This window comes from Coffea arabica, chromosome 2c, assembly GCF_036785885.1.
Source record: "Coffea arabica cultivar ET-39 chromosome 2c, Coffea Arabica ET-39 HiFi, whole genome shotgun sequence".
In the NCBI taxonomy this organism is placed as follows: domain Eukaryota; kingdom Viridiplantae; phylum Streptophyta; class Magnoliopsida; order Gentianales; family Rubiaceae; genus Coffea; species Coffea arabica.
Window position 1 is genome coordinate 13,646,082 of NC_092312.1, and position 13,285 is coordinate 13,659,366.

Consider the following 13,285-nt stretch of genomic DNA (forward strand, 5'->3'; position numbering starts at 1 on the left):
TAGAGAGTTTTCGAACAAAGAATTTAAGGTTCCTTTCAATCCTGCAATACATGACCTTATCATAAGCCATTTTGTCGCAGCACTAACTTTTAGAGTTATTCTTTAGTTTATGCTCTAAATCCCAACAAATTGGTATCAAATTCTAGCGAATTGGTAGCAGCTGCCAACATTTTTGCATTAGTGCTTTCCTTTTGATTTACATGCAATGATGCATGCATCATTCAGTCAATCAAATCTCAGCTAGTTCCCTCCGATTTTACTGGTTTCTATCACCAGCAGCTGCTTTCTGTGTGAGCTTCTGTGTTTTTGACCCTTATTTTTTGACAGATTTATGGTGCATTAATTTCTGAATCTTTTCCTGCATGCTAATTCTCAAAATTTCACAATTTCCTTGGATTTTCTAAAAACTAACTTGAATATTGTGAAAGCTTGTATCATGCTGATGCATAATCACACACTTTTCTTAAAGCTGATTTTGTTGCTTAACAACACATGGCATCGGAATCTTGACTTCTTGCTTTCTTTTACCCATATGCTACTCACTGTTTTAGGGTTCGATCATTTGTGCACAAATTCATGCGGGAGTTTTGTTAACCATCGGCTGGTAGTCTCCATTTGACATCAAGAATTCGGAGAGTTGGTTCAAGTGCAGGAGACTTTCTTCCCCTTTTTGAGTACTTGCGAGGTTAACCAATAATAATCATCCAAATATTGAGTGATCATTTTGATATTGACACGTTTGAGATCGCCAAATATTCGGAAGTTCTTCTATACAATCCTCTCTTCTTTTTTTTTTTTTTGTAGTATTTTTTATCAGCAATAATTAAAAAAAAAAAATTTATCGACTCTAACATCCAAACTTGTCTTCGAACCAGAGTAACCCAAACTATGTAATTATCCGTTGTTAAAGAATGATGGGTATTCAGCAAACACGGGGAGAAAAAGGTTATTCTGCACTTGGCAATTTCAGTTGGTGAGCTTTAGTTGACTCGCTTACAATACCAGAAATATGCTTCGCCTCGTTCCTTTTAACGTGATTCCTCACTTCATGTGCAAACTCAAAGACGGAAAATCCTAAAGCTTTTCTTTTAACTCTGATGACATGAAGGGAATAATATACTCATTTTGACAGTCTTGTTTTCCTTTTTCATCCGTGTTCCAAATTGTAGTCCACTTAATTGAAAAATATATTTAACCTTCATTTGGATTGAGGCATCTGATGAAGGATTTGAAATTCATCCAAATCGGTCTAGTTGTTTGAATTGTTTAATAGATATTTGGGTTTATGATATATCAATTATTAAAATGTATTTTAAATAAAAAATAATTTGTAATTTATAACTCTAAATACCTCCTAAATAATATAAACAATTAGAGGGGTTTCAGAGGATTTCAAATCCTTTCTCAAATCCTTCAATCCAAACTTAACGCCTCCAAAATACCTTTATTTGATATACTTTGTTATCAGTGATATAAGTTACCTTATTCATTAATTGCTTTGATTTATTTTCTTGAATGGTGCAACTCTCTATCAATATTATTGTTGTAATTAATATAAAAACATAATGATTAGTTATACTAGTAATATTAATGTCAGGATATTTTTAAAAAATAGTAGGTTAGATTTATTCTTCCAATAAAGTTAACTAAATTTTTTTAAATTATAGACAAAAAAAAAATAAGACCATTGAAGTGAGACGGAGGGAGTAAATGTACATGTATGCATTAATTTTTGTGTGTGTGCGGGCTTGCGCGCCATACGTGAATATATTTTGTCCATGCGTGTATTTGTGCCAGTTTAGCAACTATAATTGCTTAGGCTTACAATATTATTTCTGTGTGGCAACTAATTCTCGAGATGAAGCCAAATCCCAATCTCCTAGTAACCACAAAAAGGTTCCAGTCGTGGAAGCTAAAGCTCCTCAACACCGTTAGAGGTTTCAGTAAGTTTTTGCCAAGAATTTAGAGGCAAACTTGGGCCCGTTTGGTAAGTAAGTTTTTTGAGTATTTGTCTAGAACTTTACTGTAGCTTACTATAGAAGTTGTAAAAATTTTTTTGAAGTATGTAAATTTTTGAATACTTTGAAAATTTTGAAAATTTTTTAAAATTACTATAGTTAAAGTTGTTAAAAAAGCTTTGAGCAGACAAACTTGACAAAAAACTTACTTGCCAAACAAGGCCTTGGTTCAAAGAAGAAATTCAGCCATGCCTACTCAAGTGTAAGGATGGAAGTAACAGTCTAATACAATACACGTTTTCTCGAGCAAATGATTCTTCACAATATCTACAAATTTGTTCATTCGAAAGCTTTTCATAATTGATTCTTTTTTCTCTCTGGACACGGACACCGAACCAAACGGATGCCTTTGTGTTCGCTAGTAAAATTTTTAGGAAAATTATGAACAAAAATACATGCTAAGGGATTCAATCCCTTGACCCACACTCAAGGAGAACTTTAAAGTTATGTAGCCAATTACTCTAGGAGTAGTTGATTTTTTCATAATTGATTCGCATGGGGGGAAACAAAAACAGAGAGAGAGAGAGAGAGAGTTGTGGAATGCTCTGAAATATTATAACTAGAGGTACCTCAGTTGTGGCCCCCTAGAACATTATTTGAATACATAGTAGCAAATGTTTTAGGTACATAATGAAAATATAGGAGAAAAATGAGTATAAAAATAATTAAAATTTGTTGTGAAAAGAAATTCCATCTATAAAGTTAACCCCAATTTATTGTGATTTGGAGAAAATTTTTTTAACCAATATTATATGTACATAATGATACCAAAAAAGAAAAGAAAGCAAATCCATTATGAGTGCATTGTCGGTTTAATAGCAGCATAGTTTTAGTTGTAATTAAATCAAAAGTAGTCATAATGTTTCTAACATTTTAATAATTAGAAAAAATTTAGAAAGCCACCAAAATCAATGACAATCTTCAACATCAATAAAAACATACAAACTTGCATATTTTCTTTCTTTTTTGAGAGAAAGAGCGAGTTAATTTATCCATGTAAATCATGCTTAATAGCATTACAGACAGATGAGAACATTATCTCACTAAACAGTTCTAGAATACATATAGCAACTTTAAATAAAAAAACATGAATTGCCATGTTTCTAAAGCTATATATGCAAATTCAAATCCAACAGTTTGTTTGATTGCAAAAATGTCTTCTTAATCAAAATAGAATTTTCTAATAATATTTTTTCGAGTGACACTCTAGGCTAAAAGCCTTAATGCTAACTTCCACCACCAAATGCATTCCTTTGACAACTGCAACCGTTTTAGCAAGTCAAATCGACAAAATATTATTAACTCCTTCATCCAAATAATAATGATATGTCTAGTTCAACGCCTAGCAATCAGCTCAAATTGTAATTACATTATCTGTCATTATGGACAATAAAAAAGGACAAGAGTACAAAGTCATATAGAACCAGTTTATGTAAAAGATTCTAAAATCTAATTTAACACTTCTTTTATTCTCAAGCTATCATTTGCAAAAATTAAAACCATGAAAATAAACTGCCTCTCATGGATACAAGCTAGTAATTCAAAATGTTGAATGAAAAAATACAAAATATTATCTTCACATTCTAAATTGTTGGCCCCAATAATTATTTTGCCCATCATCCATCTTATGCAGTTTATAAGCACTTTTCACCATTAATAAACTTTATATAAATCAAAATATAATTTCCTATCCATAAATTACGAAACTCTGATTAATTTTTAATTTAATAGGCATCATTATTTTCTTCCTAATCATCATTTACCTTGGATCTTCATTTGTCAAATTCTTTCTCCTCTACTATAGCACTATCACCCTATTATCAAATACAATTCTAATAAATAAAAGATTAAAATTAGAATGAATATTTATAATGGTGTTATTTATTTTATGAGGGAAAAGTAGTTAGAATTCTTTCATTGTTAGCCTAAAAATTCTTCATGTAATCACCACCCGTCTTCTTGTCAGCCTTAGGGAATTTTTTTTTTCCAAAAATAAAAAGGTCAAAAATTAGTTTCAAAATAAATAAAATATAAAAAACTGAAAAAAAAAGATTTTTTTAGATTTGGGGGAAAAATATTCACAACATTAGATGCCTCTTTTAGGTGGAAAAGAAAGTCAGATAAAGAAGGAAGCGGCGAGAAAAGCAATAAGCAAAGGTTTTTTTTATCAAGATGCAAAAAAATGACAAAAAAATATCAAATAATACATACCAAAGAGAGACAATAAAAGTAGAAGATCATGAATCATGATTATTGGACTATGGAAGAAAAGAAATATCAAACCCATTCTTGATCTTCGATAATGAAACCATTCATTTAGTTAATTATGGATAAAATGAAAGAAAATGCACCAACTAATTCAATGGAGAAAAAACAGAATAAATGATTAGGATGACGAGAAAAAAAAAAGAAAAGAAGTACATAGTAGAAACTAAATAAGAAACCTGTAGTGTATATGAGGATTTGTTTAATTGTCTTTAGCCGAAAAAAAAAAAAAAGAAAGGAAATAAGGTGAACAAAAGAAAAAAAAAGGGGGGGCAAAATGAAAAAAAGAAAAGGAATTGGGCCACATGTCAAAATAAAAGAGATCTACTTGGCAATTAATAGAGTTACTACAGTAACTCCACTTTCTTCTTTTCTTCTTATATATATACTAGAGGTACTTGAGCTGTGCAAAGCACAGCTTTGACCCCCCTAGAAATTTAGTCAAACACATAACATCAAATTATTTTGGCACATGATGAATCAATAGAAATATAAGAGAAAATTGGGCCTCAAAACAATTAAAATTAACAAATGTTATTTTAACTCTCATTTTTGTTAATCACATTTTCACTATTATTTTTATCATATAGTTTTTATTTATAATAGGAATACAATTAATAAGATATGGAGTATAAATAAAATTTCCCTCAAAATTTTTTGTGAAGAGAAATTCCATCTATGAAGTTAATAGCCCTATTTATTGTGATTTGAATAAAGATTTTTGAACTATTATTATGATAATACCCAAAAAAGAGAGAAAATCAATACACTACAAGTGCATTGCTGTATTAATTAGCAGCATAGTCTTAGTTGTAACTAAATCAAAAGCAATCATAATGCTTCCAGTATTTTAATAATGAAAAAAGTTTAGAAAGCCACTAAGACATGTCACAATCTTCAATTTCAATATAACTTACTCTAAAGTTTCACATTTTTCTTTCTTTATTTATTTAAATCCCGTTTAAAGGTGACAACATTATCCTGCAGCTCCAGAATATAAATAGCAAGGTTAGATAAAAAAATATGAATTGCTACGTTTCCAGATCTACATATACAAATTAGAATTGAACCATTTTTTTTATTGCAAAAACATCTTCCTAATCAAAATTGAATTTTCTAACAATTTTTAATTGTGACTTCTACCACCAACTACAATTTTTATATGCCAACCCAATTGATACTACAGAACCTGAATAATTAAAAAATAAACAAAAATTAACATTAGTTTAAATATATACAAAATCTTATAGAACACAGAGGTAGAAGAATGCCTAGCTACATTTATCTTGGTGAAAGCATCACATGATATATCTTTTCTCTTTAAAAAACACACAAAATTGTCGATAATTACAAAATGTAACCAAAAAACAAAGAAAAAGAAAAAAATGTGAAGTAAGAAATCAAATCGTGGGAGGAGAAATGAAAAGAAAGAATTATTGTTTTATTCTTCATAGAAAATGATCATTGGTATAAAATGAATTCTAAGATCTTTTTATATATTTTAATATTTCACCTTTTATCCATGAAAAATACCAAATAATAGCATCATCCTATAAATTTAACAAACAAATGCCAGTTGACTATAACATTATGATCGAAGAATAGAGCAAATATGAGAGATTAGACATGAAGAAAAAAAGGAAGAAAAGAAAATGTAAAATGGGATAAAAAAATAATAAAAACTTATTTTTGTTAAGTAGTTAATCATCTCAACGAAAAAAAAAGAATATGGCAACAATTTTAGTTAGATTAGTTTTAAAAAATAAAAAATAACAGCACCTGCCGCAAGAAGAAGAAGAAGCGACACAATTGATTTTCTGAAGGAGAAAAAATATTTTTATTATTTTGGCCCAATTGAATCAAAAAAGGGAAGGAAAAGTTTCAAGAATCCACTTGTCAAAAATATGTGCAATACATGTGTCAAAAAGATGGGGTGCTATAGTAACTTGGCTTTTTTCTTATATAATAGGTAGATAATAGGTAGGTAGATATTAATCACAATAGCCAAATCAACTGTTCATACTTATCAGCTTGTTGAGTTCAAATTTCTTCTTATATAGTTACGCTTCTGTGGAAAGCATCCTCCAAACTGGATGGCCATTTACCAGAAAAACCACGAATGTTTTTCTGTACATCGACGAACTGAATGCCCAGTCCCCGGCACCACTCAGATCCATGAAAAGTCCATCTTTTCGCAAGACTTGTTTATACCAGACACCAAATCTTTAGCCCAGCCCACATCTCCGTGAAGCCGTCTGACACCCAGATTTGCAACAGATCAGCCTGTTGAAGCACAAAGACCTTGCTCATGGCTGGATATTAGTATAACGCAAGGAACAAAATGCAAAGAGGCTGCTTCCAAAATTGGATTTAGACCAAGAAAGAGAAGTTTACACCAAAGAAAATGCAAAAGATGGCTACGCATTTAGTCAGCTAAATTAAATTCGTTTATTGTCTCCTGCCGCAAAAGAGAACAAAATCCATCGATTATAACCCAGTTGCCACCCTATTCTCTGTCAAAGTCTTCTCAACAAGATTCACGAAACTTGCAATGTCAACATAATCACTTCAGAAAATAATTACAGAGAGGACAACTATCTCCACTGATGAAAAGCTGAAGCAGTTGAGGGAAATGTCGACTGGGCCAAACATTATCTTCAATTTGGTTGGCCCCAAGCTAAAGAGCAAAAACTGGATCCTCTCATTCCAATTCATAATGACACGAGAAAAATAAATGGATAATACAATAATAGTGACTGCAGTTTAATTAAGTCGTGGAATGGCTGCTGCTGCTGATAATTTACTGATATCCATGATAGTATCACTGCCTAATGTACTTCTTCCAAAAATAGCAGTAACCATCTACGCTCTTGAGTAAGCTACAGAGAATTTCACGCGAGATGGCCATTACATCCTCTTCCAAGTAGCTAGCTATATAAATCTGCAGAGAAACACGGACAAGTGTGTGTAAGGATTGAATTCACAATTCAGCGTATTAAACAATACACAATTTTAGCTCTTTCATAGAAGTTGGAATTTGTAAAATTGCTTGAAGTTTAATTTCATAGTACATGAATGCTCAGAGTTAGTTAAATATTTGTTAGAATCATCCATAAAGGAAGCTTCAGATCTCAATGCAGAGGTTCCAATTTTCAGGAGACCAAAAAGGCAATTCCATGCTGACAAATTATACTCGCATAAATGTCTATACTCAATTTACTAAGTTCAGTTCTGCAGTGCACCGCAGAACTAAATGCCCCTACCATTGAGTGCCAAATGAAAACATATAGCAAAGATCTTAGTCTGTTCCTAAGAAATATATCAAAAAGAAAAAAGAAGAAATCTGAAATTCCAATCAAAGACTGATTAACCCAATTCGTTGACAAAGTCCAGGTCAAAGAAATAACAAGAAAAGCAGCCTTATAGCAAGCAAGGGAATCTCCTTTTTTAACTCTGTTCTGCCAAGATCTACTAACAAGAAAATGACATCCACCGGAAAGGAGGAGGTTCTATTAAACATCCATCAGACCGGTCCTATAAAGATGGAACAACCACACAAAAACCAACCATAAACCTACAAAAGATAATTTGGGCACATTATACCGCATATAGTTATGCCAGAATTCCTCCAATAAAAGCCTTGTACTCAATTCTGAATGGTAGACTCCCAATCCAACCACAAAATTTATCTATGAAAGCAACAGATGTCCAAATTTAAAATATTTCATCTATTTCATAGTTCATTCAGACCTCAAGTAATTGTCCAAGATAAAATCCATTTAAACACAAAATTGTGCAGTGGCAAAATAAAACTGATGAAAGAAATGGATTAACATGCACAAACACCACCTTATGCTTGCCAGTGAAAGACAGCCAAAAAACAGGAAGAGAATAGATCAGCTCAATGAGCCAGAGAATACTGTGGAGCATGGCCTTTTGCTTATCCATTTTTTTTTGGGTGAAGAATGGCACAAATAAGTCTTGGAAAAAATAGAAGTCCAAGGAGTTTGGGTATAACACCATGAATAACTTATTAATCTCACACCAAGTGTACTTCATATGTTTGTGATATAAAAGAACACATGACAGCAGTCCAAGTTTGAAGTGTGTGTTATCCAATGTTTTGCCGCATATCATGTGTACATATGGACACAACACGATAGCATTCCATGCTATAGGAAATCCATGTTTGGTGACCACAAGCCCCATCAAAAAGGGTTAGAGAAAACACTGAACTTTCAAGTCAAAATGCACACATTTCACGTCAATAGAGCCAAGAAGAAATATCACATTGACACGTGAAACATAGCCCAAATGTCATCATTCACAGCCCAAAAGTTTTAGCTCCTTAAGCCATTTCAAAACGGTAAACTAGAACCTAAACATCGACAGGACTTCTCAAAATTCAGACCCAAAACTAGCTACAGAAGGAAAGAGTTGCTTCAGTGACTGATCTGACATGCAGCAATTACATTCCAAATAGTTTTGCTCGCTATAACATCCTAGTAACATAGAAGCAAAATACCAGCTTTAGCCCTTCATATCTTCTACTTCCACATATTATGCAAACCAGAAATTCATACACCAGAGTGTACTTAACAACTAGTGCTCTTCAAATTCACTCATGAAAAACTGACAAAATTAAGTGATCAAGTGGAATATAGGAACTTGAGTCTTTGCACAAGCAATGTGGGAAAATAATTCTTCAAAAAATATCACCATGAAGACGGAGATGTGGTTCTACACATTGGTACTTGATGAGTTCACCCAAAAACACAAAAACTGATGCATCTAAAGCAAGAAAACACTGATTCCGCTCTAGATTTCCATTCAAAAAAGTATTCCAAAGGATAACCAAAACCATGCAAAATGCTACAAGCCAGCAACATCATTACACGTTTCCACAAAATCAATATCTTGCTACATAGCCATCCACAATTCCAAGAGAATCCAACAACAACATTAACTTCAGCACCAAACAAATATCAATCAAACTTCCATCAAACTTCAAATTATCCAAAATCCTTCCATCCATTGCAAAACAATAAGGGAATGTTGCAGAGCCTACATGCCAGGCAATTTTCAGTCTAATTTAAAATATCAAAATCTACCAATTTACACTATTCTAACATCAAATCAAATGCAACTCCACATTTAAAAAAAAAAAAAAAAACCTATTATCATCTAAATAACTGCAATAATAGAAGAACTCCCAACAAAATAAAAAACTTCTTAATAATAAATCAAGAAAGCCACAAGATTGAACTATAGTCTTATACCATCTGATCCAGATCGTTTAGACTGCTTAATCTTCTCAAGCTGGACTTGTGTGTCCATAAACAACTGCATCCTCTGTACTTCCAAATCCTTTGCAAACTGCATCCTCTGCTTCTCTAACTCCACCATTTGCCTCTGCTTCATATTCTCGACCCTCTCATAAATCTCCCCAAACCTCTCAATTGCCTTAGCCAATCTCCTCACTCCCTCCTCCCCTGCCACCGTCCCCTCTTCTCTCTCCACCTCCTCATCCTCATCCTCTTCGGATCCCCCATCTTCCTCCTCATCATCCTCCACCTCCTCCGCCGCCGCTGCCGCAGCAGCTGCCACAGCCGAATAATTCTTCCTAAAATAGGAATCATCCACGGCGGAAAACTGCCGCTTCTGCGGCAACACCACTGGCTCCACCACCGCACTCGTAGCCGGCGGCAACAGCTGCGGCTGCTTCTTATTATACAACGGAATTCCCATCGGCGGCGAAGGCAACGACAACGGGGAGTGAGAAGATAACGAATTCACCATCGGAGAAGTTTTTTGCTGCTGATTCTTCGAATTATTCCCTATCAAAGCATCAAGCCTAGCAAAGAACGGCCACGACGAAGTTAGGGTTCCGTTGGACTCGGAAATTTTCGCTTTCTCAATCTTATACTTTTTCTTCAACGTATCAATCCGATTCTTACACTGAACATCGGTCCGGCGAGTCTTCTTAGTATGACCATGCCGAGCATTAACGGCATCAGCAACCTCCTGCCAGTCCTTCTGCCGGAGATTCCCACGGTTAAGTTCCAAATAACGCCGTCCCCATGCATCAACCAGAGTCGAAGTCGCCTCCTCGCTCCAACAATCTTCCCGGAAAGGCAGACTCCTCGTCGGCGGCGTCTGTAGCAACGGCGCCGGAGATAAATCACTAAATTCCCCCATCTTTTAACTGATCAAAAAAATCACGGCCGATCCGATGGAGGAAAAATTGGCAGGATATATACAATTATATATATTTTGTAAAGAGGAGAAGAAGGAAGAAAGAAAGGTAGGATAGGAAAAGGGGGGGGTGCCAATGCCGGTTGGCGACGAGAGAGACGGATGAAAGAGGGAAGGCATGAAGGGTAAGAATGGAAAAAGGGAAAGAGGGGAGGGAAGAATAATCGGTGAAGTCGCCGGGACGGGCGCGTGATGACGACGAACGCGTGAGTGGGTGAGGTGGGGGATAGGGATTAGGATTTCGGATGGTGATCGGATAGTTCATAGTTGGACGGTTTTTCTATTTTTTAGTTTCTTTTTTCTTTTGATTAGGTTACGTCCGCTGCGGCTGTTGTCGTTGTTCCGGGCTAATCTCATCCTTCTTTCTTGCAATTCACGGGCATTTAGTATCTTTGGCAAATTGCTAAGTAGTCCTTCATGATTGTGAAAGTTCTTTCTTTGTTCCACTACGTTTTCAGAGAACACCTTCTTATCCGAGACTGCAAATATATCATATACAATAAATGGATTAAAAATGGTTTATAAAAAAAAGCCTATATATGCTTTATAGTTTTGAAAGTGAAAGGATAATTTACCTCCCCCTCTTTTGCCACATCAATTATGTAATAAACAAGTGATATGGGTGCATATGATACAATGTGTGTGTGTTTAATTTTAGCACTTTTTATGAAAATTTTATATTTTGGACCATGTTGGACGACAAAAATGGAGCAATTGAAGAGCTTGAACACTAACTATAAAGAGCATTTTTTGTGTGAAATTAAGTGACAAAATTTGTTTACTCCAAGATGAGGGTTGTTGCTTTATATATTGTTAGATATATGCTTAATTATTTTGTATTGAGTTGGGAAGAAAGTAATTCAAAATTAAATGTACATAAAGTTTGTACCATCTATCCCGAGTTATATCAATCAAAGAAAAAGAAGAACTTATGTAAAAAGTTGTACTGTTGAATTTGGCATTATTGTATCTATTAAAAACAAAATACTTTGCTTGCTTACAAATTTAAAGAGAGCCAATTTAGCTCTAAATTTTGTATTAAGTCATTGTTTCAACAAAAATGACATGTCAAATTAACGTGTACAGAGAATATAAGTAATTAATGACTAAGATAAATTAGGCTTTTGCATTTTGAAGTTAGAGCTTGCAATACACATTGATAATTAAGCATAATAAAACATACGTCCACCTTTGTCATGGAAATCATGTTAATGTGATATGTGCATTGCACAAGCAAAGAAAGAAGACGGTAAATGGCATTTAGAAGGATGACAATGACTTATGTCAAATTAGAGGGATTCAAAATGATTCTGGGAAAAATAGAAGGGCTCATTTTAGCAATTTGAGCTGCTTAATAATTAATTGATATATACTTGTTGGTTTGAGGAGCAGGCGGCAGCAGGCGTAAAGGTGCCGTTGTTTTCTCGGCCAATGAGCGAGGCCGCGTGGGTCGTGTGGGGATATTCATCTCCAAACGGAACGGCGTGGTGGGCCGACCGTTCAACTTTGTCCGTTTAGGCAATGTTCTTCTTGATCGAGCCCAATACACGTTAAATAATGGAAACAGGCAGTTTTTGTCCTTTTTTTTTTCCCCTGCTTTCGCCCTTTCGGCGTTGGGTTCTTAAATATTTATTTTAGCCCTGTTCGTAATCTAATTCAGTACTTAAATTTAATCGATTCAGATCTGAACATATTCGATCACGTTTGATAACTAAAAATTAAATATTTAAATTAATTAAGTGGTATTGAATTTTGTAGACAAAATTTTTTTTAAAGAATAAGTGATAATTTATTCACTTATCATTTAATATGGTATGCACTCAAACATATTAGATTTAGTACTTAATAATCCATTAATTTAATAAATTTAGATTTCAGATTTCAGACTTAAATTTTTAGATTTCACTTTTATGAAATGCACCCTCAATTTTTTCTTGGGTGCTCAAAACTTCGTATAAGAAATTCAGGCAATCTACAAGTTTATGTTAATAAAAGAAATATATACACATATCTTTTGGAAAAACAACTATTCTAGTCCTTAGAAAAAAAAATATTCCAATCCTTATTTTAGGGTCTTGGCCAATTTATTACCTCATATATCACTACTTACCAATTTACAAGATAAAGACAATGTTTGACCTCTATCGAAAAATTAGAAAATCCTAACGAAGTTAACCTATACACGGCATATGCACGGTTAAAAATTACTATTTTAGTTCCTTATCTTCAAGGTCATGTCCAATTTTGTCTCTTACATGTTGCCTCCTGCCAATTTAAGTCCTCATTTCTACAAAATAAAGCTAATATAGGAGTATAATAGGAAATTAGGAAAACCCAATGAAATTCGTCCAAACAAGAAGGGGCAGAATATAAGAAAAAATATCACTGGCCCAAGAGCAATTATATCAATAGAATTAAAGGCTCTATTAATGTTTCGAAAAAATTAGAAGAGGAAAATTGGCACGTTTGTGACAAGGGTCTATAGGATTTTTTTTTTTTAAAATTTTGTTTCTTTCTATTTTAATGGTACACATGTCATGCATATGGGACTGACTCTATTAGGATTTTCTAATTCCATTAAATGTCCTACATGAACATTATTTTGTGAAACTAAGGGCTTAAATTGATAGATGGTGACATACAAGGGATTAAATGAAACATGATCCTGAAAAAAAGACATCAAAATAGTTGTTTTCAACGTTGCGCTTGTCATGCGCTTGAGTAATTTCGATGGGATTTTCTAATTT

General features: G+C 33.6%; 1 protein-coding gene across 1 annotated transcript; it reads right to left on the minus strand.

The window, feature by feature from the left end:
- Positions 1–6,819: 6,819 nt before the first annotated feature.
- LOC113726165 (trihelix transcription factor ENAP1) lies at positions 6,820–10,628 on the minus strand. Its single transcript, XM_027249727.2, has 2 exons — positions 9,563–10,628; positions 6,820–7,224 (listed from the first exon to the last, which is right to left on the minus strand). The coding sequence occupies exons 1-2, from the start codon at positions 10,479–10,481 to the stop codon at positions 7,211–7,213; spliced, it is 933 nt and encodes a 310-aa protein (XP_027105528.1). The 5' UTR covers positions 10,482–10,628; the 3' UTR covers positions 6,820–7,210.
- Positions 10,629–13,285: the final 2,657 nt, after the last annotated feature.

Excerpts from the sequence above, each read along its gene's own strand:
- LOC113726165 (XM_027249727.2), bottom strand. The coding sequence starts at position 10,481 with ATGGGGGAATTTAGTGATTTATCTCCGGCGCCGTTGCTACAGACGCCG.